Below are 27383 nucleotides of genomic sequence, written 5' to 3'. Positions count from 1 at the left end.
AAGAAAAAACCAACAAATAAATGATCTCATACTTCATCTCAAAATCCTTGAAAAAGAAGAGCAAAACAACAGCAAAAGAAGTAGAAGGCAAGAAATAATTAAAATCAGAGCTGAAATTAATGAAATCGAAACAAAAGAAACAATTGAAAAAATTGACAAAACTAAAAGTTGGTTCTTTGAAAAAATAAACAAAATCGACAGACCCTTAGCCATGCTAGCGAAGAGAAGAAGAGAGAGAGCTCAAATTACTAGCATACGGGATGAAAAAGGCAATATCACAACAGACACTTCAGAAATACAGAAGATAATCAAAAACTATTTTGAATCCTTATACTCCAATAAATTAGAAGATAGTGAAGGCATAGATAAATTTCTTAAGTCATATGATCTGCCCAGATTGAGTCAGGAGGTTATAGAAAACCTAAACAGACCAATATCAATTGAGGAAATAGAAGAAACCATAAAAAGACTACCAACTAAGAAAAGCCCAGGACCAGATGGGTATACAGCAGAATTTTACAAAACCTTTAAAGAAGAACTAATACCAATACTTTTCAAGCTACTTCAGGAAATAGAAAAAGAGGGAGAACTTCCAAATTCATTCTATGAGGCCAACATCACCCTGATACCTAAACCAGACAAAGACACTTCAAAGAAAGAAAACTACAGACCAATATCTCTAATGAACCTAGATGCAAAAATCCTCAATAAAATTCTGGCGAATCGGATACAAAAACATATCAAAAAAATTGTACACCATGATCAAATAGGATTCATCCCTGGGATGCAAGGCTGGTTCAATATACGGAAATCAATAAATGTTATTCACCACATCAATAGACTTAAAAATAAGAACCATATGATCATCTCGATAGATGCGGAAAAAGCATTCGACAAAGTACAGCATCCCTTTATGTTCAAAACTCTAGAAAAACTAGGGATAACAGGAACATACCTCAATATTGTAAAAGCAATCTATGCTAAGCCTCAGGCTAGCATCATTCTGAATGGAGAAAAACTGAAGGCATTCCCTCTAAAATCTGGAACAAGACAGGGATGCCCTCTCTCTCCACTTCTGTTCAACATAGTTCTCGAAACACTGGCCAGAGCAATTAGACAGATGAAAGAAATTAAAGGCATAAAAATAGGAAAAGAAGAACTTAAATTATCACTATTTGCAGATGATATGATTCTATACCTAGCAGACCCAAAAGGCTCTACAAAGAAACTATTACAGCTAATAAATGAATTCAGCAAAGTGGCAGGATATAAAATCAACACACATAAATCAACGGCATTCCTGTATATCAGCGACAAATCCTCTGAAATGGAAATGAGGACAACCACTCCATTCACAATATCTTCAAAAAAAATAAAATACTTGGGAACCAACCTAACAAAAGAGGTGAAAGACTTATACAATGAAAACTACAGAACCCTAAAGAGAGAAATAGAAGAAGATCTTAGAAGATGGAAAAATATACCCTGTTCATGGATAGGCAGAACTAACATCATCAAAATGGCGATATTACCAAAAGTTCTCTATAGGTTTAATGCAATGCCAATCAAAATCCCAACGGCATTTCTTGTAGAAATAGAGAAAGCAATCATGAAATTCATATGGAAAAATAAAAGACCCAGAATAGCAAAAACAATGCTAAGCAGGAAGTGTGAATCAGGCGGTATAGCGATACCAGACTTCAAACTATACTACAGAGCAATAGTAACAAAAACAGCATGGTACTGGTACCAAAACAGGTGGGTGGACCAATGGTACAGAATAGAGGACACAGAAACCAATCCACAAAACTACAACTATCTTATATTTGATAAAGGGGCTAAAAGCATGCAATGGAGGAAGGATAGCATCTTCAACAAATGGTGCTGGGAAAACTGGAAATCCATATGCAACAAAATGAAACTGAATCCCTTTCTCTCGCCATGCACAAAAGTGAATTCAAAATGGATCAAGGAGCTTGATATCAAATCAGAGACGCGCCGTCTGATAGAAGAAAAAGTTGTTTACGATCTACAGTCGGTGGGGTCGGGCTCCAAATTCCTCAATAGGACACCCATAGCACAAAAGTTAATAACTAGAATCAACAAATGGGACTTACTCAAACTAAAAAGTTTTTTCTCAGCAAAAGAAACAATAAGAGAGGTAAATAGGGAGCCTACACCCTGGGAACAAATCTTTACTCCTCACACTTCAGATAGAGCCCTAATATCCAGAGTATACAAAGAACTCAAAAAATTAGACAATAAGAGAACAAACAACCCAATCAACAAATGGGCCAAGGACCTGAACAGACACTTCTCAGAGGAGGACATACAGTCAATCAACAAGTACATGAAAAAATGCTCAACATCTCTAGCTGTCAGAGAAATGCAAATCAAAACCACCCTAAGATACCATCTCACTCCAGTAAGATTGGCAGCCATTATGAAGTCAAACAACAACAAGTGCTGGCAAGGATGTGGGGAAAAGGGTACACTTGTACATTGCTGGTGGGACTGCAGATTGGTGCAGCCAATTTGGAAAGCAGTATGGAGATTTCTTGGAAAGCTGGGAATGGAGCCACCATTTGACCCAGCTATTCCCCTTCTTGGTCTATTCCCTAAAGACCTAAAAAGAGCATGCTACAGGGACACTGCTACATCGATGTTCATAGCAGCACAGTTCACAATAGCAAGACTGTGGAACCAACCTAGATGCCCTTCAATAGACGAATGGATAAAAAAAAATGTGGCATTTATACACAATGGAGTATTACTCTGCATTAAAAAATGACAAAATCATAGAATTTACAGGGAAATGGATGGCATTAGAGCAGATTATGCTAAGTGAAGCTAGCCAATCCCTAAAAAACAAATGCCAAATGTCTTCTTTGATATAAGGAGAGTAACTAAGATCAGAGTAGGGACGAAGAGCAGGAGAAGAAGATTAACATTTAACAGGGATGAGAGGTGGGAGGGAAAGGGAGAGAGAAGGGAAATTGCATGGTAATGGAAGGAGACCCTCAGGGTTATACAGTGGAGGGGGTAGAGAGAGAGGAGAGGAGGGGAGGGGAGGGGAGGGGAGAGGTGGGGAGGGGGGAGGGTGGAGGATGGGAAAGGCAGCGGAGCACAACAGACACTAGTATGGCAATATGTAAATCAATGGATGTGTAACTGATGTGATTCTGCAATCTGTGTATGGGGTGAAGGTGGGAGTTCATAACCCACTTGAATCAAAGTGTGGAATATGATATGTCAAGAAATTTGTAATGTTTTGAACAACCCACAATAAAAAATTAAAAATAAAAAATATTAAAAAAAAAAAAAAGATTTTGGACAAGGGAGGTGCCATTACTGAAAACCCAAAAGAAGGAGAGGATATCAGAAGCTTAATTAAGTCTTGGACATATTAAGTTCTCAATGTCTATCAGACATCCTGAGAGAGATAAGTAGGTAAATAAACGCACACTCTAGAATTCAAGGGAAGAGCAAGACTGGAAATATACATTTGAGGACTGTCAACATACATGTGGCATTTAAAACTGGATGGCATCACCAAGAAAGTAGTAAACTGGACTGAGCCTGAACAAAGCAATATGAATTAATTTTGACCACGTTTGCTTTGGTGACCTGTTTAAAAATACCTGAAAGTTACAAAAAATGTGGTCAAACCATTACCCTATATTTAAGAATTTTAAATGCCATGCCAAGTATATTCACAGTCATTGTCTCACTTGCTCCTATGGGACAGTAAGGGCAAGCAGCACTATGTCATTTTAAGAAGAAGGGCTGGGGCAAAGAGAAACTGATTTGTCTAAAATCAGACAGAACAACTCGGGACTTCTACTTTGGGTTCTTCTCATCACACCAAAAAGATGAATTTAGAAATGCAGACAACTGTAACTAATTTATTGCCGTTTCTGACATTCAGACTTGTCTGACATCTGGGAAAGAAGATAACATGAGCAGAGACTATGATATTTATCTTTCAGAAAGATTTAACAGATATTTATTTTGGGGTCTACCATGTGCCTGGGCCTTATCAAACGTGATACCACTCACTGTGCAGCAAATAAAGGCTGGATTAGAAGTAGTGGGGGGGGGGCAATCATATGGGGGGAGGAGATGGGGTGGAGGAAATGGAAGACTAGCCAATTCTGTAATTATTGTTTGTCAAATTCATTTATGAAATAAATATTTTTTAGCATTTACTTGGTACCAGATACTGTTCTATGTTCCTGGATACAGAAGTAACTAAAATAGACAGAATTCATTATCATAAAGTATATATACACTAGGGGAGGGGAGTGCAGACAAAAATGAAAGAAAAACATATACTATGTCACAGAATGAAAAACACACTGGAGGAGGAAAGGAAAGAAACTGGGCTGGGAGATAAGAAGTCGGGGAAAGACGTGTGCGGGGACTGGTTTTGTTGTTTTAAGGGAACAGTCAGTCAGCACCTCCTGAAGAGGTGACATCTAGGCTGAGACCTGAAAGAAGGGGGAGAGTGACCCACGCAGGTATCTGGGGGCAACGCTTTCCAGGCAGAGGGGAGGACAAGGACCAAGGACTAGTGGCAAATGTGCTACATTTAATAACAGCAAGGACTGGATGTAGCCACCGTAGCAGGAGTAAAGGAGAGCAGTTGGAAGCAAAGCAAAAGTTCACCTTTGTGTGTGTGTGTGTGGTGCTGGGGACTGAACCCAGGGCCCTGTGCGTGCAAGGCAAGCACTCTACCAACTGAGCTCTATCCCCAGCCCATTTTAATGTAACTTTCTACCCTCCATTTGCATGTTCTAAGTTCTCTCCAACTTGAAGAGTATACACAGAATTAATATTATATACTTTAAATTTTTCTCAAAGTCCCAGGGGTCAGGTGTTATCTAAATACAGGGATCAACAACATGATCTCATAAGAATCAAATACTAATAAGCATTCACCACTACTGAATCCACTGGGTCAGGTTTCCAGTAGTGTCCAAAGACAATTTGTTAAAGGAGGCTTATCTTTATATCTAGTTTCCTAAGTTTCAATGCTCACAGTACAACATACTACATTGAAAAGAGGAAGTTACACTTTGTATAACTTTTGATGTCTCATCTTCAAATAATTAGAAAACAGCAAAAGAACATTAGACAAGTATATTAAGGCCTTCCAGTTAAGGAGCAATATGAGGCAACCTATATGGTATGCAGAGCTCCATTCCCTCCACTGAGGACATTCAGCTTGTGAACCTATTACCTTAAATACCCTACAGATTAGAAACTCACTCTCAGATTAGGTTTTGGAAGGCTATTCCCATTAGAACATCTTCAAACAACAGACATGAAACACGGCATGCTCCTCTCAACCAAACCCTACCTGGTGATCTTGCCACCTTCCTGGACGATTTCCTGCCTGCACTTCACCTCTCAGTGATTTGCAAAGCCAAGGATTCCTCTGGGATTAGACACCAGAATGGGAGGCCTTCCCAAAGGATGACCGCTGTAATCCAAGTCACATTCTCGAGAAATGCTGGGGGTTATAGGGCAAAGTTGGGAACCCTGATGGGGATTCCTCTACAGGGTTTTGTAAGCTCCCTTCAGGTTCAAAAGAACCTCCTCCCAATGCACTCTCCCTTCCAAATTCATGTCATTTGCTATTAATTTCACAGAAATAAAAAGCTTGCTTTAAACTTTTTATCTGTTTTATATTCTCAGATATTATGAACTTTTCCTTAAGATTCGGAGCAGCCAGCTCTCAGAAGGCACAGAAGTTCCAACATACCATCAGATGAAGAAAATTTTGTTTTATATGAGGTGAATTTCCACTTGAAAGAATGGCTCTTTTCATAAAGAAACTTCATCTTGCAACTCGGCAGGCTGAGGCAGGAGGATTGCAAGTTCAAGTCCAGCCTCAGCAACTTAGCCAGGCCCTGTCTCAAATTAAGAAATAAAAAGGTACGAAGATGTGTAGCCCAGGAGGAAAGCAACCCTGGTTCAATCCCCAGCATGAAAAAAAGAAAAAAAGGGAACTTCAAATTTTCTTTTGAGAGAATGAGATAGAAGGAATGTGTCAAGTCAGCATATGTCTGAGTTTGCCTTCTAATCTCAGAATCAATTATCCAGAGCCGGCTAGACACTAACCACTAAACCCACCCACTAAAATCATGAATTTATTTATTGACTTTCACAAACTACCACCACATAAGATTAGGTCCCTCCGACAGAAAACTGGATGTTTTCTTGGGTGTTTGCTATGGAGAGTCATTGAGTGTGTGGGGAGCCCCGGGGTGTGTGTGTGTGTGTGGGATGGGGAGATAGCACAAAACAGAGCATCACCAAATTAGACATCACTAAAGTGTCCTAGATAATGCTTTTCAGATGAAGAGAAACCTTCACAGGTCAGATGACTTGTCCCAAGTCACACAGCCAGCCATGGTTTACTTAATTTCAGTGACAAAACCTTTGGGGGAAAAATTTATTAGAGGTGAGAAGAGAAGCTACAGGGTGTTTTCTACTCTATGGGCTACCTTTGGGTTTCAGACACAGCTGGCTTTAAGATGGAATCTTCTCAAACACTACATTTCCAATGAAGAAAGATGAAGTGAGCTGTTTCTTACGAAGCAAATGATGGAACAAACTGAAACTTAAAGATTTCTGGAACTGCTGAAGGCAAGTTCTATTTGTGTTGCTTTCTTCTTATCCCGCATAGTTGACAGTAGACTTATGTTAGAATTCCTCGTATATAGCAGACACTGAGTCTTACCTCAGCCCAGGATGTCCAAGAGAGCAAATTCTTTTTTTTCCATTCTCATGTAAGCCAAAATGATTCAAGAAAAAAAAAAAAATCAAACTATTTCATACTATTAACTATTACATGCAGCTTCAGTAGAAAGATAAAACAAATGTGTTCCTACATTTATCTACAATTCAAAAAAATGTGCTTTCAGAATAGTAATTTAAACAAAATAAATTCATTCAAAATATCTGTTAAAGAGTTAGTGATTCTAGATCACAAATATATGTGTAACACACAAAGGTTATCTTCAATCTGATTAACGTGGATGGTTGTGGCAAAGTTCTAAACCCAGAGAATATCATCTTTCAACACTGACCTCTAAGTAAACTATTGGCAATGGTTTTCACTTAAGAATTAAGAGTCTGGGGCTGGGGATCTAGTTCAGTTGGTAGAGTGCTTGCCTCACATGCACAAGGCCCTGGGTTCAAACCCCAGCCCCCCACCCCGCCACCCCACAGAATTATTAGTCTGAAATTTTACTTCTGCAAGACTCCCTAGCACCAAGTTTCTCAGGTCCTGTCCTCAAAAGCAATCACTATACCTTCCCAGAGACAGTTTATGTGCATACAAAAAACTCCACATAAGACTGAATGAAAAAGTATGTGTGTATTCTCAAGCAGTTTTTAAAAACAGTCACATCTTTTAAATAATACCAGTAGAAAGACAGAATAATAAAAAAACCATCACTTTAAGTTCTGAAAATAATATAGCCCTTATAGTTTTCAAAGCACTTCCAAGTATATCGGCTCATTGATTTTCAAAACTAACATAAGAGTCATTTAACCTATCAATAGCTCTTGAAAAAACAACTCAACTAGCTGTGTACTTAAACAACAAAAACAAACAAAAAATGGGGCACACTTTCAAGGTGATTCAACTATCTTCTCAGGGGGAGCATGTTCTTCTACATGGTCAATCATTTACTATTATTAGCAGTATTTAAAAATTTTAATCCAAAAAAAAAATTTTAATCCAGTGTCGCTATCACAAAAGATTTCAGAGTGATAGCATACACATTCCTAAATAAGTCTCTTTATTTTAGTATATTAATTCCCAATGCATCTGCAGAGGAAGGCAATTCTCTGTTACCACCACAGGCAGAGCATATGGAATCGATCCTATAGGAGTCTCATTTGATAAAAGAGAAGAAACTCGTCAGTCTTCCTATTTTGGTTTTGTGACATATGGAATGGTCCTATCATGCTGATGGTCCATGACTAGTCAAGACAGTTAGAACATGATTTTAGTTTCTCAAAAGTAAGTTGATTAACAGGGAGACATAACATTAACTGTTAGTAAAATAAAATTGCAGAACATTACATTTCCAAGTATGAAGCTAGCCAACATATAGAGTAACTGAAAATTAATTAAAAAGATCACAAAAAGAAATGCTGTATGTTTTTCCGTTATTTAAATGTATCCATCCAGTACTGACTCCCTATCTATGTGTATTTGGATTTTGTTTTATTTTATTTTGTTTATGTGCAATACTAGGGATTGAACCCAGGGGTACTCTGCCACTGAGCTACATCCTTAGCCCTTTGCTGTTTTTATTTTGAGACAGGCTCTCACCGAGTTGCACAGACTGGTCTTGCATTTGTGATCCTCCTGCATTAGCTACCCAAGTGCTGAAATTCCAGGTGTTCGCCACCCACCCAGTTGGGGTTATGAATGACATAGAACACACTATTTCACTGTATGTTCATAGTGTCCACCACTGAAGGGGCTCAACACATTTTCGTAAGTTGTAGTAAAACGTACTTAGTATAAAATTTGCCATTTAGTCACTAAATACTGTTAAATGACCCTATTTAATCTACTTCAAACGGAAATAAGAAATATCCCCCCCCAAAAAAAAGAAAGAAAGAAATCCCTATTTTCTTTCTATTGATGAAGACACAGTCACAGAAAGATTAAGTCAGTCATATAAATCATCACAGGTCATAAATCAAAAAGAAATCAGGTGGATATTCTAAAGAAACTACTTCTGAAAAACAGGGTTTGATTAAAAATATAAATTATTATCAACATTTCTCTAATTCTCAAGTTTCTTTTGCTGATATCAGATTGACACCAAATAACAGTACACTGAGCAACGTGGAAAGGGCAAAGATAAGCTTGACAAGCCTAGATTAGAGGATTTCAACAGATCAACGGCCAATGGGAGGAGCTGATCTCCCAACTCTTACTTTTTAGCCATTACTCTCTTTACAGGCCAACCCATGAAACAGTGGTGTGATTTTTATTTTCTCTGTTTTCTCACCAAATGAAAAATTTGAACAGAACAAAAAGAACTCTCAAATGGAATGAGAAAAATGACTGAAAAAGAATCATGGCTGTCATTAACTATTCCGGAAATAAATGGGAAACTCAAACTGAGTTAACTATTCAGATCTACGTGTAGAAAATGAAGTTTACGGTATTACCTTAAAATAAAAGTACAGCATTTTTCTATGATGCTAGAAAGTGAAGGAAATGGATGTTACATTTGTTCATGGATCCATAAACAACAGTGGAAGGACAGACAAAAACAGCTGCTTACCCATGGAAGCAGGGGTGTGGAACGCATGAAAAGAAATGGCTAGAAGATTTCACAGTTATTCAATTTTTATTTTGGGGAGAGGGCACTGAAGATTGAACCCTGGGGCTCTTTGCCACTGAGCTACATTCCCAGTCCTTTTTTATTGGGAGACACTCTCTGTTAAGTTCCTGAAGGTCTGAGTTACTGAGGCTGCCCTTGAACTTGTGACCTGATTCCTGTCTCCTCAGTTGCTGAGATTACAATATTACATGTTGTTGTCATCTCAACATGTACATGGTGGCATTACAAGTGTGTGCCACCATGCCCAGTTAAATCTACTTTTTGAACCATGGAAATAATTACCATTCAAAAGTGAAGTAAAATAGCATTTTGCTGAAATCATTCATCGTAAAAAGTTTTTTCACAAAGACTTTTATCATTAACTTTTTTGAAATTCCTGGAAAAGAGGGGATTCAACTGATTCCTTTTACCCATAAAAAATTTTAGAGAAAATTTTCCTTTGATCAGAAAGCAAAAGAAGTAAAAGACTTTCTGAATGTCTAACCCTCTGCATTTCATCTCTTAACATTACTACAGAAACTCACGAGTAAAATTTTTCTCCTTCCTATGAAAAAAATTTTAAACGCAGCACTGTTTAAACGTTCATATAAATACATGCAGTTAAACTTCAACTTATATTTAATTACTTCACATTTACCATGGCTTTATTAAATTAATTCAAATTGATATTTCTCTGGCCAATGAAAACAACTTTATTTGAGGGAAACACTTTATTAAGTTTGGTAAGTTCAAACTCTATTGCGTATATAGTTCAGTTCCGTGGGAAAGGGCTGCTCTAGGGTGTTGCCCAAGTCACTTATTATACTGTCTTCTGTAAACCTGGCTCAACATGTGGAGAAATACCAGAGACCATGGCGGTGAGAATGACCAGCATGGTGGAGATTTCAGGGGGCCATTCGTGGGGAAACTTAACCCGGGTCTGCAGTGAGATCTGTCTGAACTCATACTGATGGTAGGCAGATGACTTGACTTCTCTGAAACTCAATTTCTTGAGTAACAAATCAAACTGGATACCACCCACCTCAAGGTTTGCTGGAGAATTAAATGAAATGTCCCTACTCGCAGGTTCTAGACTGTTTTGGCTGGCTCACACAGGAGATGGAGGGCAGGGAAAAAAAGCTTTCCTTAGTGAATCCTTCTGAAGTACCAGAAGACAGGTACCAAAGAAGAAAATAATCTGAACAGGCAATGAAACTGAAGAGCTGTTTTGAGAGGTACTAGAGTCCATCAAAGAGAACAGGTGACCATCTCTGTTAAAAACTGAAGATTTTGACTTCACCTGTGTCTTAATTTACTTCCTCTTTCTTAGTTCAGATGTCAATGACCACCAGCCTGCAGCAATCATTTCAGTACTACAGGGCGAATGTTCAGGGTAAGTTAAGGATGAATACACCAAAGTTAAGTTAAAAAGCATATAAGGTAGATAGTGGGTAAAAGTCACTGCAGACTTTACAAATAAGTTCTTTCAGCAAATTTCTAACAGAATCTAAAGATGATCATATCAATACTTCTTTTTATTAAAATAGGAAATTGATATCAAAACTCTGAGATTGGGCTATGGATGTGGCTCGGTGGCAAAACACTTGCCCAGCATGTGCAAGGCCCTGTGCTGGATCCCTAGCACTACAAAACACATTCTGGGATCATCTTAAGAAAATCTTTTTCTTGTGGCACATCATTATTATTATTATTCTGGGAACTGAACCCAGGGCCTTGTGCATTCGAGGAAAACACTCCACCCAGCCCTTGTGGCAGATTATTTCTTATCAGCAAAAATACTTGTTAACTAAAGTTGGAACCATATGAAATTGTCACTATGCAACTGTTTTGATCTGTGAAAAATCGGATGCATTTTGTACTCAATGTATGTCAAGAATATCACATAATGGGGTATGACAGGTTCTCTGCTCTAGGGTAACCTATGGGTTTAGTTGAAAAGACCAAATAAAAGTACAGTTTTTGTTTTTTAAATCTCAGCAAATATATCAACAACTTACTGACATAACTATTCAGTTTCTCCTTCGTATTCAAGTGCCTTCCAGGTTGAAGCAATTCAAAGTATCTTTCAGTTCACTACTGAACATATCATATGTCAAGGGCACTTGACAGAAAACAAAATTCCTTACATTTGGTCCCAACCATCTATTGTAGGACCCATAAATCATGTTAAAATAGGGGAGAGGGTTTTAGAGAAAGGAATTAAATGAGTTACTTTCTTGAGTGTTTTTTATATAATGTACCTTTTATTTCTTTGTATTATAGGAAGAATGTGCTCCTGCTCTCATTCCACACACAAGCCTTCTTTCTGTAAATCACTGTCACACGTACAGTCACGAATGAAAAAGAGCACAGTTAAAAGGATATTTGGGAGAGGAGTACTGTTAGGAAAACACCTAGAATACAGGAACTTCTAGTCACTATTATCACCTGGCTCTCAACGATCAGACATTCTTGGGCAGGAATGTCACTGCCCTAAGAATCTCTAACAGCTTCTGCTTTTTAAATGTACTGAACATTTGAAAATACATGTGCTAGAGAACCTGGGGGGCCACAAAAATGATCCTCTGCATTGTTTAGAAGTCTGGGGGCTTCCCAGCCCACCCCCCGCCTGGCATAGTAGGGAAGAGAAATATATTTTAATACTCCCCAAAAGTCGCTGTTAGGCTTTGAGGTCCAGGAGAAGTTCGGCAATTTGAGATGGGGATGGTGACAAACACTTTGCTCCTTTTTGCTTCAGTGCACACACTCTCCACTGGGGTCACCTGCAAAGAGCTAAAGGCTTGCCCTTCAGATCAACACATTTCAGGACTTAATTCTGAGCAAGAGTCAAGTAAGTAAAGAATGAATACTGATTTACTATTTAGGCTTCTGTCTGCAGAGAATGAACTATGGCAGAATTTAGCCACCAAATGCTACATCTTTCAAACAGAGCTTTAAAGAACACCAGGGGTTATGAAATAAAGCTCAGCTCTTTCCACATAGGTCCCTATTGGAACTAAGGTAAGGACTCAATCCTGGATAGAGGAGGGTGGCCCCGACCACAGGCCATTCATAAAATCACCATCCCCTCTTCCAATGAGTGACTGCCATTTTTATTTTTTTATTTGAAGTTTGATTTTTATCGGATTAAAAGAACTTTTACCCCAAAGCAGCACACGCAAAACCTGCTTTTCAATTAGAACTCTGTAAAAACTGCCTGGTGAGCGTCCTGGTAATTGCTTTTTACACACTTCTTCATTAAGTATGCAACACTCCACAGGGCCCTCATTTTAACATTTTCCTGAGGGTCTTGTTCATGGAACTCTTTTGTGATCATTTCCCTGGTTTGTTGGTGAGATCTGTATGACAGTCCTGATTCTGCCCACCAAGAAGGTCCTCTCCTCTTGGTCCATAAGCTGCTAGATTTATTGCTAATTAAATACGTGCTTCTGACCTACAATTCTCTCCCTCACCCACACTCTTCTGGAAATCCTATCTGGGGAGCAGAGTACAACTTCATCCCAATCCACAAATGACAGCTACGGTGTTCCCTAAAACCCCATCCTGGGTTGCCAGTGCAGTCAGCCTTGGAGCTTTGTGTCTGTCAAATGAAAGAACAAAAGGCAGCGCTTCCTCCCGGCCCCTCCTTAGCACTAGAGGAAGGCAGGCTTGACAGACGGACGGACGGGGAGAGAGGAGCCCTGCCGGCCGGTGAGAGCTCCCGGCTCGGACTCGCCCAACCGCGACCCACCTTGGAGAGCTGCCTCCGGAGGCTGAAGCGCTGAACCATGGTCACCCCGGGATCTTCAGACAAAGCGATCCACCGAGGAAGGGCTTTTTAAAACCCAGCTTCTGGGGAAAGTCGCCGGCAGAGCATGGTGACGGCGGTCTCCGGAGTCCCAGGCATGTCCCTAGGAGTCCGGGCAAACTTGGAGGCACTTCATTGTTCTGCCGGCAGATCGGGCACAGCCGACGAGGGAACAGGCTCGGGCGGGGCGCTCCTGGAGCGGCGCCGGCTGCCGGGCTCTCCCAGCACTTCCTGTGAGTCAGCCGCCAGGGGTCCAGCCGCAAGGACCACCCCTTCCCTTCCCACCAGACCACTAGGCGAGGATGCGCCGGCCGGGTGCCACCTGAGACTCGCTGGGGGCGGGACGGCCCTCCCGATCAGCGGGTGTGGACGGGGAGTGGCGCTGGGGGACAGAGCCTGGCCTCTAGCAGGAGGCGACCACCGCCCGCTCGGCTGCCCCTTCCTGGACCTGCAGCCCAGGTGACCCGCGGGGTGGACAGTGGGGAAGAGGAGCCGGCCGTGCTCTAGGAAACCCCTCCCAGGCGCGGGCGGGCGGGCGGGCGGGCGGCCGTCTGGCACCGCGCGAGCCTTTCCCCTTATTCACAGGAGGGTGCTGCCCGGCCAGGAATGTCAGGTGCCTCTCCAGCATACCCCGACGGTGACAGGGACGGTGACTCCAACTGGGGCCCAAGGGAAACATGCTGAGGTGGCCTCTAGAAGCGATTGCCCTCTCTCCTTGGAACAAAGTAATTTTTTTTTTTTAAATCACCCACAAAAGGAACAACTCGGAGTGCCCGGATGCACGCGGGCGAGGCGGTGGGAAAGGACCGTCGGGAGGCAGCGCCGGCGATCAGGTCCCTGCCATCACTGCTCAGGCTCCTCCCTCCTCGGGAGCCGTCTCCCAGCCAACCACTCCAGGATAAAGTTGCATTTTCAGGAAATTTCCCATTCCGGGTGCTCCTCTCCACATCGTTCAGTGTTTGTGAAGGAATTTAGTAACCAACTAGGAAAACCTGGTGGCCCATCGTCACCTGCTCCAGGGCCTCTCAGCTTCCAGGGAGCAGGACCCCACTATGGGCTTCCAGCCTTTGTTGGAATGAACCTACTACGTGCATCACTGTGAGGACTTTCACGCCTATAATCGCACCGACTTCTTTAAAAAAAAAAAGTTTTTAGTTGTAGGTGGACACAATACCTTTATTTTATTTCTTTTTTATATGTGGTGCTGAGGATCAGACCCAGGGCCTCACATGTTCTAGAGCTCTCCTGCTGCGCCAAAACCCCAGCCACTCCCACTGATTTCTTAAAATAACCCTGAGAAATTTGTATCAATATCCTAACTCTTCCAATAAGCAAAGCAGGAATCTCCAAAACCCAGATACCTTGAGAACACCAGACAGTACTATTAATTTCTTCTTCAGGCAAGAAAAGTGAAACACAATGGTCCGCTGTGCAACGCTATTCTCAATTACACCCGTCACATGCCACTGGCCTCCAGTGATAGTGAGCAAATAAATATGATGCACAGTTTTCTAAATTCACCAGTAAAAAAAGACACGTATATTTCATACCATCTTAGGAAAAGTAAAGATGCACCCATTTCCAGCCACCAGGATACCAAGGCTCAGAAAAATACTCTAGAAATGTATATGTCAAATTTTTACTCTTAAAAACCTTAAACAAGGTAACTTTTGGTAAAACAAATTACCTTTTATAAACTTTCAAAGCTTAAAACAACTTTTAGATCAACTACTGCCAAAAGTAAAATTTCCTTCATGTCTAGGGTGCACAGTATGCAATGTAACCTAATATTTAAACTGAGAGAAATTTAATTCTAAATGGAAAGGAGATTGACAGAAGTTCTTGAGTTCATTTTTGTTTCTAAATGATAAGAGTACCAGTGTCATTTTGGTCCTGCAGAAAATGAAACAAAGTACTCTGAAATCTCCTGGGAAAGCAGGCAGGATTAATGAGATGCTGACGTAGTAATAATGAAATTCCTGATTAAAAAATACGCTGTCTTAGGAATGAGGTGTTCCTAGGTAACTATCACTGCTATAAGATACTATCAAACTAATGAGAAAAAAGAAAAGGAAGCAGGAAAAATGTCAAAAGACTACAGACCCAGGAACACATCAATCACGAACTGAAAAGGGTATAAATCCTTAAAGTTCCAGGACTTCTGGATTAAAAATATGGCATCTGTATTCTAGTGGAAACTTACTTCTTTTTTGCCCATTAAGATAAAAGTCTCAATGCCTAAATGCAATGAATCCTGTTAAAACTCATTTTTGTATGACTATAATCCAGCCCTCATTTAAAAAAATGGAAAACAGAAAAGATCTTCAATAAACTAAGCTGTTGGGAAAAAAAATCACAATTTTAAAATCTGGTCTGTTTGGGGGAGTGTGGCGGTTTTTTGTATGAAAAAATGAGACTAAGAACAAAGGTTAAGGTGGGTGGCACAAGCCTAATCCCAGTAGCTTGGGAGGCTGAGGCAGGAGGATGACAAGTTCAAGGCCAGCCTTAACAACTTAGTGAGGCCCTGTCTCAAAATAAAAAGGGGTGGGGATGTGGCTCAGTGGTTAGGCACCACTGGATTCAGTCCCTGGTACCAAAAATAACTAACTAATTAATTAATTAAAATGAAAAAAAAAATAAAAAGGTTCAAAAATAATAGCAGGAAGCATAGAAATATATAACCTGGAGAAAAGTCAACAGTCTTGCAATCATTCTCCAGGACCCAAACAATGTCATTTTTAACAGCCTGTGACCAAAAATCCACAATGCTTTATAATTTGTGTGGGAACAGACCAGAACCATCCATGGGTTCTTAATCTTTTCTGAATCATACAGAACCCTGCTCTAGCCATGACTAAAGAGGAGGTGAAAGGCAGCCACTGTGCAGTCTTGTCTTCACTTTTCAACATCAGTAACACTTCCTAGTAAAACTGGAAAACAGAAAAATGCTTGTCTGATATTTTGGCCCCGGATCCCAGCATATTTCCCCTACTTGTCAAATAACCTGCTTCCAAAGTGGCATATGGTCTGTGTGTTACTGTGGGTTTGTCGGAAGTCTTTTAGGTTTATCTTCATTATCATTCTAGGAAGAAAAAAATTATTATTTTTGAACTACCATGTTGAACCCCACACTGAAAATAATATTTATTATTTTATTAATTAAAATAATAAACATTTTTAAATAATATTAATTAATTAAAATTAATATTTCCTGGATGTTTGGCTATACATGTATAAATGTATTTTTTTAATTGAAGATGGACTCAATACCTTTATTCTATTTGTTTGATTTAATTTTTAAAAATTTTTTTTTTATGTGGTGCTGGGGAGCGAACCCAGTGCCCCATGCATCCCAGGCAAGCACTTTACCACTGAGCCACCATCCCGGCTCTCTAAATGTATGCTTTTTCAAAATATATAGATTATTCTGTTCTGTGATTTATTTTTTTTTATCAAAACATAAGTGTTTTGTAACTATATATGTATAGGTAATGTATGTTTTGTATTACCTGTACATATATATAAAACGTGAATATGAAGGCACACATATCATGAATATTTTGGATGCATACTTAGGAAATCCAAATAATCACCCTAATTTAGCTGCTTTTTTTGATTCAAAATACTTGTACCTCCCCTTGAAATAACTCAATTCTCAAAATCCTATACAAACACGTTTTAAAAATAAATTAATATTAAAGTTTTATACTTTTGAAGGTCAACTAATACAATCTATACTTTTACAGAGAAGGAAACTCAAGTTCAAAGAGGTTTCAAGCTTGCCCCAAATCACTATTAGAGCTGGGACTAGTATTCAAAATGCCCAACTCTCACTACAGTGCATTTCCATTACATCAGACTTCCTCCTATTTTTAATAATTTTAAATGCACTAAGAATGCTATTTAAGACAATCATGGAATGTTTTTGGTAAACTGAATAATCATTCCTTTTTAAAAAAATTTTTTGTAGTTGGACCGAATGCCTTTATTTCCTTTGTTAATTTTTATGTGGTGCTGAGGTTAGAACCCTGTGCCTCACACATGCTAGGCAAGCACTTTGCCACTGAGCTACAGCTCCAACCCTAATCATTCCATTTTTAAAGATTAAACTTTTACACATTCAGTTATGAGTGAGTTTACTACAATTTAAGACAAGTTAGTTTCTTTCCACCTGAAATAATACAACTGAAGGTCCCTCTCTTATCTTTTTGGTGCCCAGTCATGAAACAAAGTTATCTTAAATAAATTTTATTGATCAAACACCACTGTAGGTTTTGACCAGCTTCCTGTTATAATCTAGAAGATGTAACTGTGCAGTAGCAACTCTAATTAATCATTAAAATTATAAGAACTTCATAGCCTTTTGATTATGCAATACACTGTCACTTCAGAACAAGCGTTTAGGATACCAGACAAGGGGAGGTATGGAATGAAGCACCCCCTTTCATGACAGAGGTCACAGCCTAGAAAGGAAACAGAAAATTTAAGCTGTCACACAACACATAAATGGTATACTAGCAGTGATAATTGGTAGGGAAGGCCAGGTGTGGTAGGGCACACTGGTATTCCCAGTGACTGGGGAAGCTGAGGCAAGACGGTTAAAAGTTGTAGGCCAGCCTCAGCAACCTAGCAAGGCCCTAACTCAAAATAAAAAATGAAAAGGACTGGGGATGTGGCTCAGTGGTAAAGCACCCCTGGACGGATTCCTCCATACCTCCCTCCCCAAAACTTAGTGGGGTCATTTATAGCACAAGGAAGGAAAGATGAATGTTGTTTGGAACAGCAGAAGTCTTAGAGTCTTTAAATTTAGGTAGGAATTCTGCGAGGTAAGAAAGAGCGAGACCATTATGGGCAGTGGAGAAACACAAGTCAAACCACAGAGGTGTGAAAGGACCGGTCAGTAGAAAGTCCTTCCACACTAACAAGGCAGTGTGTCCTGGTTATAGGATGGGAATGTAAACACTAACAACATTCAGTTATTTTTCCTTTCAAAACTGCACACATTTGTAAACTGCCTTTCTACAAACTGCCCAGATGGAAACAGGTCACCATTAACAATTATGAATGGGACAGGCTCCCTCATTCAGAAATTATGTTTTCATTAGAGTCCACCCTTAAAGCAAGGAAGAACAACTATTTCCAAAAAGAAGACTCAATAATTCTGTCAACTTTAGGGTTCGCTGTGGTGATTCAGGCCCCCTTAAATGGTAGATTTTTATTTTACAAAAACTGATTTCTTTTGGCAATCCCACAATAGGTAACATACATATAACATTTTATCAACTTGGAATTTAATTAATTTAGGTAATTATTTACCAAAGCTCAAGCAACTTTCAATACAAATAGCCCTGAAAGTAATGTCCTTAATATTAAGTAGTAAGAAGTTAAAAGAAGTTGATGATCAAAAGGTTTGAGAACCTAACAGTATTTAATTCCACAACCAATTTCAATGGTTGATTTAAAGAGCAACCAGACTCGCCAAAGTCTTCACCTTGGTGATCTGGACGTGGCTCTTCCAAGTACACTAAATTGTCTGTTTCCTTTCATAAAAGTAATGAGGTGGGCTCTCTATTTGTCTCTCCCTCACACTCAAGGTACACATTACCTTCAGCAAATGCATGGAAGGAAGCAATAGTGGGTGAGGGAGACTCATAAGGCTCTTTCTTCCAGTTCCTCTGCATCCAGGTGACTCACTCACTGAACAAGGTCCTTGCCTAGCCAGCCTATAAAGGTGCTTTTCAGAGCTGGAATAGCCACATCCCCCTGTGATTCATCTCTCATGAAGGTTTTATGGTCAAGGTATTAATTTTCTAAATACACCCTTCCTTTAAACCCATTTTCTCTTATTAGATTCTCTATGAAGACCATTTCTTGAAATTACGTAAATGCACATCTTAAAGAGTTCATCAATGAATCTGTTCGCGCGCGCTTGTGTATATATGTACAAACAAATGCTTCTTTTGCTCATCATCTTTGCAATCCACATATTGTAAATAAGTTGTTACTGCTATGTAATATCACTGTGGATGAATATTTCATTCAGTAAATGAAACGAACTCACACGGACATACAAATCCACTGCTAGGTACACACATACTTACTGCTATACATAAACAAACGTGTGAAGATATAGAACATTTATTTCCATATGAAAATACAGAATACCTCCAGTTCCAGAGAGTTCCTAAACTTCTTACTGCTCTCCTGTCCCCTAAAGGTAACCACATACTTAAAATTCACAAAGAACCTCTTGTGTCTGACTCCTTTTACACATCTTATCTTTGCCCAGGCCGACCTCAAAATTGCAATCCTCCCACCTCAGCCTCTGGAGCTGCTGGATTACAGGCAAACACACTAAGCCTGGCTCTTCGGTTGTCTTTTTAAGAAGTTTCTTAAAACTTTACTTTGTACTCTCAGACAAAGCTCTTTCTCAGATCTTTTAAAGTCAGTTCTGTTCCTCTTCTCATTTCCTCTATATATTCTTCCATGTATTTATGGAATGCTACTCTCCTTGACTATTAGCATTGTTCTCCACGTAAATTTAGTACATTGCTACTTCACCTTTCAGCATGACTAACCATTCATTCCATTAGTGTTTACTATGTGCCTACTGAGTTCCCGATGACTGACATGATTATTGTTTACTGTGTGGCAAAGAACAGCAGGATTATATGTATGAAATATTTAACAACTATCAAATCCAGGCCCTAAAAATATCTACAGGGAGTTCAAGAGCTGGTCTCCACTTTCTTGCAATAGACACTTCCCACTACCTTTGACCTAAACTCCAAAACCTCAGCTCAGGTGTCTGTTCCTTCTCTATCAGCCTCACCAACACCTTTCCTGACTTGACCCATCGATTCTTTCTTACTACACTCTGTTGTAATTTGCTGCCTACATCTGATCATCAGAATCGTAGGTTCCTTTGGGACAGAAACCTAGCACAATCAAACTGGCATATTTTATTTTATTGGTGCTGGGGATTGAACCCAGAGCCTTGTGCATGCAAGGCAAGCGCTCTACCAACCGAGCTAAATCCTCAGCCCAAATTGGTGTATTTAAATGAATGCCTTAATAAGACAAAGAAGTATTCAAAGGTTCTATACAACTTAAACAATTTCTGACACCCTGAATTTCTTTCTCTCTCCCTCATCCACCTCCCCTTATTTGCAAAATTTGTTCCACTTGCTCTTCTTTTCCATTGCAAGGATTAATTTTATTAGCTTTTTGTCATTTATTTCCCATTTGTAAATGATTCTTTATCATTTAACACTTTCCAGTAAAATATGCTCCTTATAAGAATTAAGAGAATACACTGATTATAAATAAGATTAAATTTATTCATAATAATCATGTAGAAATAACCACCACTAGAATTTTCATAAATTTCCATTTGGGCTTTTGTGTTTAGTTTTAATCATATAAATAAATTATAAAAGTTAGTTACTATAACCACTGTTATCAAAATATCCTTTGTTTACTATGAATTTGTATAATTGTATATGCATAAAATTATAGGGTATTATTTGTAGGTGAGTTTGATTTGTTTTATAAACCAACTAAAGTCAATATACTATCTGCAACCTCATTTGTAAGAGGGGTAGAGTATGCAGAAATATTGGTCACAGGACACAAAATTTCAGTTAAATAAGAGAAATTAAGTTCAAGGGATCTGTTATACAACATGGTAACTAAAAACTAATAAACAATGTATCGCTGCATTACTAAAAATACTAACAGTAAATTTTAAATGTTCTTACAAAAATGATAACTATTTGAGGATTCACTTTAGCTACTCCATAATGTCTATTTTGCATCATGATGTACAAGATAAATATGTACAATGCTGTCAATTAAATTATAAAATGCTTAAACCATAAAATTTCAATTATTTAAAATTTTTCTTTCAACACATACGTAGTCTACACTATTTGCTTTACATACATATTTTTAAAATGCTGCAAAGTATTTTGTGGTGTAGGCAGAATAGTTTATGTAGCCACTCTCTTGATGAGCTTTAGATTATTTCCACATTTCTGCTGATAGAAACAGCACTGCCTGTGCATGCTTGCTTTGCACGGGTGAGTCTTTCTCCAGGGTAGATACTAAGATAGGATCCACACTCAAGGTCCAGTCCAGATTCATTTTCTCTAGCAGCAAGCCCAATCTCTTCAGCTCCTTGTCATTTCTGTTATTTAACTCGCAACACAGTCTCTGGAAACCTGATCCATGTGCAGTGAGTTCTTGTGCTACTGCATTTGCTACATAACCCCAACTATTCAGGAAGCTGGACCACAAGTTATGCCTGGACAACTTAGCAAGACCTCACTCAAAAGAAACAAAAATTAAAAAGAACTGGTGGTGTAGCTCAGTGGTGGAGCACTTGTCTAGCATGCAGGAGGCCCTGGGTTCGACCCCCAGCTGCACCCATGGGTGCGCACGCACGGCACTTTGAAGGACTGCCTTTTTTTTTCTTATCTCAATTGCACAGTGACTTACACATACTAGACATTCAATAAATATGGGTAGAATGCTAGGAAATCCTTAAAAGAAAATAGTCTTGTCTTATAGAATTAATGTTACTATTTCCTTATTTCTTTACCCCAATGGAAAAGATTCTATCAACAAAGCTGGGATATCAATGCTTTAGATTTAGTTTCGTTTGTATATAAAGTACAAAATCAAATGCCATACTCAAGTTCAAAGTATTGATTCTCTTTTACTTACAAATATTATACAAGGAAATAAATTATCTTTCCAGATATGGTGGCACATGCCTGTAATCCCAGCCATTCAGCAGGCTGAGGCAGGAGGATCTTGAGTTCAAAGCCAGCCTCAGCAACAGTGAGGCCCTAAGCAACTCAGTGAGACCCTGTCTCAGAATAAAAGACAAAATAGAGCTGGGGATGTGGCTCAGTGGTTGTGTGCCCGAGTTCAATCCCTGGAACTCACCCCCCAAAAAATAAAGAAAGAAATAAGTTATCTGGCAAAATTTTGTGCTTTAAAAAGTTCTGAGAGGTAGAGTGAGAGATGGTGACTAGGAAGCTATAGCTACAGGCCCTCCTTCCTCTAGAGAGGGGAGCTCAAAACAAAATACAGACGACAGAATCAGCTAGGACACGCAGACCACTGTGAAACCAAGATGGTATCCAAGCCAAAAGAACAGGGAAATGCATGGCATTTGGTGTGGCTGTTCATACCTCCCTCAACACAACAAAGCACTGAACCACCGCCCAGTGGGATCAGAACACACTATCCCAACACGCCACAGTGGCATTTCAGAAAACCACCAAACCACCAAGCAGGAAGACCTCTCCAACCTCCTTCCACCCTTCTCCACTGAAGCTGGTCTTAAAACCTAAGGATTCTCCTGACCTTCCACTGAAGCACGTCCTAAAACCCAATGTGAATTCCCATACATTATATAAGAAACACCCTTCTCTCTGAAGATGAAGGGTCCCAGAATGAATCTCAAGAAACAGGCCTTGCTGAGCTTCCTCTAGGTTTATCACTCTTACAAACTCTGTCAATCCTATTTCTCTACAACTAGTAATTTCTTAATAAAAACCAAGTAAAAAATACACAAGCTGAATCATTTTCTATGGGTTTTCATTTCCTTATGAGGGTCCCCATGTCAGATAAAACTTACATTAAATAAATCTGCATGCTTTTCTCTTATTATTCCACGTTTTCCTCTCTTATTACTGACCTCAAGTGGGTAGAGAAAAAGACATGCTTCCTCCCCCGCTTCACTGTACCAGGGCCACGTCCTTGACATGTGAACAGAAGTATGGACGAGCCTCCCACATCCTAGCTCACCTGAGGCATCAAGTGAAACAAACCAATCACAACAAGACGTACTGTGGTTCCTCACCTCTGAGTTATCTAAAGTTGGCAAAGTCAGAGAAAGGTGAATGGTAGTTAGCAGGGGGCTGGAGGAGAGGGTAAGGGGGGGTTTTACTGATCACTTTAGAGTTTCAGACTTGAAGGTGAAAAAGTTCTGGAGATCTGTTTTACAATAATGTGAATACACTTAACATTACAACACTGGACACTTAATGTTTATGATGGTTAAGTTTTATGTTAAATGTTTTTTATGAGAGTAAAAAAGGGATATTCAACGCTTTTCTGTCCATTTTCAGGTATGCTCCATGACTTGCACTTTAAATTTTGTTTCCCTAACTCTCTCTCTTATTCTTGCACTTGGACATGGAGTTCAACAAGTTGGGACTGTTTGTTTGTTTTGTACCAGGATTGAACTCAAGGACGCTTAACCATTGAGCCAAATCCCTAGTTCCATTTTATTTTTTGAGACAGGGCCTCACTAAATTGCAGAGGCTGGCTTTGAACTTGCAGTCCTCCTACCTCAGCCTTCCAAGCTGCTAGGATTAAGGTGTGCACCACCATGCCCAAGTCAACAACAGATCTTTTTCAGCAGGGTGTGGTGGCACACACTTGGGAAGCTGAGACAGGAAGATCTCCAAGTCAAAGCCAGCCTGGGTAAACTTAGCAAGACTCTCTCTCTCAAAGTCACATAAAAAAGGCCAGGGATATAGTTCAGTTGTAGAGTGCTTGCCCAGCAAGTAGAAGGATCTGGATTCAATCCCCCATCCTGCAACAACAATAGATCTTTTCCCAGAAAAATAATCTTCTCTAAGTAGTAACTGGGCGTTTTCTCTACAAAGATGTGCAGAGTTTTGACACAGCAATGCAGAGCTTTATAGATTCAGGAAAAAAAAAAAAAAGACTTATTGTCAAGAACTCTCATAAACGAACTAAAACCTCCTTTCTGATTTGTTCTTTGCAATATCTTAGTCCTTTTAGTCACATAATGTTAAAAATGATTCTTTAAAAACAATCAACTTCTTAGTCTCCATCTAAATTCCATTTCGCATACTTGGCATTTTAAAAAGGATTAAGAATTTCATTTTTTAAAAACCTACAACATTAAGTGAGATGACTCTGTCTGGGATTCTTCTCTCAGGGGGTTCCCTTCGCAATCGTTTGCAACCCCCAGAGCATGGTGAGAGCACACTGAACATGAGCATCACTGTAGTCGGAAAGACAAAGGAAAGGGCTCTGCAGGTAGAAGGCATGGTGGGGAAATGAGCCAGCAGCAGCCAATTCATACCCACACTACAGTCCTGAGGTCGGGACTTAGAGGTACCAGGGCTGCTTTAAAAGCAGGGCCCTGAGGTGGGCCTGGAAACAGGAGGACTGGCCAAAAGAATTTATAATGAACAGTTAGACCAACAGATCATTCTAACACATGACGGTGAGCTTCCACTTTTTTAAAAATCTAGTTGGACTGAAACAATAAACCAGAAGGACTTGAGACCAGGCTGGGATGAGGGATCATTCTGAGGAGCTGTAGGATTAAACCAATAGACGGAAATTGCAGTCCTCTTCCCCTGGTCTCTAGAACAGCCAGCCAGGCTTATCACCCCAGCGCCATCCACCCAAAGGCAAGGGTCTCAACAATTTCTCTAGAAAAATCGACTAGAGAAAAAAACCCGGAAATACTGATAATTGGGAGGCCCTGCAACAAACTGGGCTCTTTGTAATGCTCTTCAGTAAAATCTATCAACCTATATAAGCCCTCACAAAGAGAATTCCCCACCATGTTAATGTTGCTCAAATGTGAGGAGAAAGTTAGGGTTAACCAGATATCTCAGAAAAGTCCCTAACATAAAAAAAAGAGACTAACACCTCCAGAGGGGGCAGAAAAAGAAAGAAGAGACAAACACATAAGAAAGCAAAAGAAAACAGCCTCAGAGACAAAAGAAAACAAACCCATAAAATAACAAGATGCTGCTGCAAAAAATAAGCAGATAACAACAAGAAGAAAAATCACTCAGGAAATTTAAAATGATTGCAGAAATATTTAGTAAAAGTACTGGAAAATAAGTTTTATGGGAAGTCTCAGAAATTAGAACAGAAAACAAAATTTTCTTAAAAAAAAAAAAACAACACTAAAGGATAAGTCAGGGGCATAACCTCTGACAGTCAAAAAGAGAAAAGAAATATAGGTGTAGGAAGGAATTAAATAAACAATATAAACAAACTATAGCTATGTGCAATGACATGGATCAATCTTAGGAACATTTCTTTGCATAAAAAGCAAACCCTAAAATACTATATTAACTATAAGACCATTTTACAAAGCCCCCAAACAGGCATAACTGAACAATAGTTTGTTTAGTGCCCAACACATATGTAATTAATTCTTCTTTTTTTCAAAGTCAGGGTCATGAAACACAAAGTTTAGACAGTAGGAAAATCACAAATGCAGCAGAGTGGTGCCGTCAGCAATGTTCCCATTCTTAGGTTGTGTGGCAGCTCACAGGTAGTTCATTACTGGGTCATGGCTTATACACATTCACTTTTATGTGAACAAAATATTACATAATAAAACATTTAAAATATGGAATCACAAAGACTAACAAGGAAGTTTTCTAAAACAAATGTTTCCAGATCAAAAGAGACGTGCAAGTTCCTAGCCTCACAAATGCCCCCAAGACCCACAAGGAGGTACATCATTATAAAACCTCAGGACAATAGAGGAAGACTTTTTAAATTCCAGGGAGTAAAAGAGGCGATACTAAGAGGATCAAGGATGAGAAAAGCAGCAGATTTTTCAACAACAATCCCAGATGCAGCGATGATTCACAAGCACATAGAATGTTTCACACTATTAATGTTTCCTACTATTGAAAAGAAAATACGATTTTTGAATTCTTGGTTTCAACAATTCACTCAGAGACTGAGGACGAGGCTGCGGATCTGAGACATTCATTTCTGTCATTTGTTCCTATAGTCTAAGCCTTGTCAATAGTCTAAGGTCACAATTCAGTCTTCCTTTGTCAGAAGGCTTTTCAGAGCTTCCAGCTGTGGTTTTAAAATGGTGCTAGGACAATACAGAATTGTGAAGCCAGAGACAGTGAATGACACAGACACAAACTGACAGAAAGGAAAAAAATCACCAGGGAATAAATCTTAAAGGAAGGAGAAAAAGACAGTACTTAATAAAAAAATACACGCTTAAACTATTCAAAATTATACAAAAAGAATGGCTTTTGACATGTTCTACAATGAACATCAAAGCCTTTTACAGGTGCATCATTATAAAACCTCAGGCCAGGTTCAAGGATATTTAATTCTTTATTTTTTTAACCTCATTTTTAAATAAATCCCACCAAAATAGTAAAAAAAAAAAAAAATGAATGTTATGTATTAAAGACAGATGTGAAAAAGGACTATACTTAAATAACCCTAAATATACTAAATAAATCAATAAAATAAAAATGAGAATTTTTATTTTATTGATTTATTTAGTAAAACACTAGCAATACAAATACTCATAGTAATGAAAAATTAAAAATCCAGATCTCTGAGCCTTAATACAACAGAAGGCATATAGAATCATAAGCAAAAAATAAGGGACACACATCATAACTAAGATATCGATTCAAAGTAGGTAATTTATACCCTGGCCTACATACGTAGCTGAGCTATGATCTGATCATAAAACCTCACTTCCTGTTCTCACCAAGCTGACAAGTTCCCCCTTCACTTTAGAGGAACTTCAGTTCCCCCTGGGCCTTATGCCCTCCAGGCCAACACTCTCCATTTCACAAGAGTTAATTCTGCCTGGCATAACAAATGATGTAAGACAGCCCATGACACACAGGGAGTATGGAAAATGGAAGGAAGTTTATTAAAGATATGATTTGTCATAAAAAAGAAAAGAAAGAAAGAAAGAAAGAAAGAAACGGTTTGTCATAAAGAATCACATTGACAATAACAAAGTTGGGTAGTTTTTTCCAGTTTTGGGGGGGTTTCTTTCTGTTTGCATCATTATAAAGGACAACAGGTTCCAAGGAATACAAAACCTTGGGTCTTGCTCTTTGGTCTAGAACCATCTACAATTGTTAAAAGCATACTGTTGGAAAGGTTTGTTTTAATATTTTTAGTTGTAGATGGACAATACCTTTATTTCATTTATTTATCTTTCTGTGGTGCTGAGGATCAAACCCAGTGCCTCACACACGCAAGGCAAGCGCTCTACGCTGAGCTCCAGTCCCAGCCCAACTGTTGGAAAGTTTTAAGACAAAAACAAGCTTCCCTTTCCCTAAGGGTCTAGCCAACACCTTGCTCAGAGCGTCAAGGGAGGTCGTCTTCAGTAACTCTGATGCACTACTCCACTGTGATGC

General features: G+C 39.2%; 1 protein-coding gene and 1 non-coding gene across 6 annotated transcripts in view; one reads left to right on the top strand and one right to left on the bottom strand.

The window, feature by feature from the left end:
• Tmcc1 (transmembrane and coiled-coil domain family 1) overlaps positions 1-27383 on the bottom strand; it is a 175448-nt gene that overhangs the window by 89226 nt on the left and 58839 nt on the right. Inside the window, exon 1 of one of the 5 annotated variants that reach the window (XM_046425438.2) lies at positions 13114-13255. The exons of the other annotated variants lie outside the window; for them this stretch is intronic. Within the exon in view, the coding sequence (XP_046281394.1) occupies positions 13114-13152 (39 nt within the window). The 5' untranslated portion in view covers positions 13153-13255. Of the gene's footprint in view, positions 1-13113; positions 13256-27383 lie in introns of those variants that run through there. 5 annotated transcript variants of the gene reach the window in all.
• On the top strand, positions 21528-21599 carry Trnaa-agc (transfer RNA alanine (anticodon AGC)). The gene has a single exon. It is a non-coding gene; the product is annotated as a tRNA-Ala (tRNA).

Source organism: Marmota monax, unplaced genomic scaffold, assembly GCF_021218885.2.
Source record: "Marmota monax isolate L192 unplaced genomic scaffold, Marmota_monax_Labrador192_F-V1.1 WCK01_AAM20220418_F8-fsc00028, whole genome shotgun sequence".
NCBI classification, from domain to species: Eukaryota; Metazoa; Chordata; class Mammalia; order Rodentia; family Sciuridae; genus Marmota; species Marmota monax.
The sequence above is the reverse complement of the archived record's forward strand: the minus strand, read 5'-3'. Positions and strand labels throughout refer to the sequence as shown.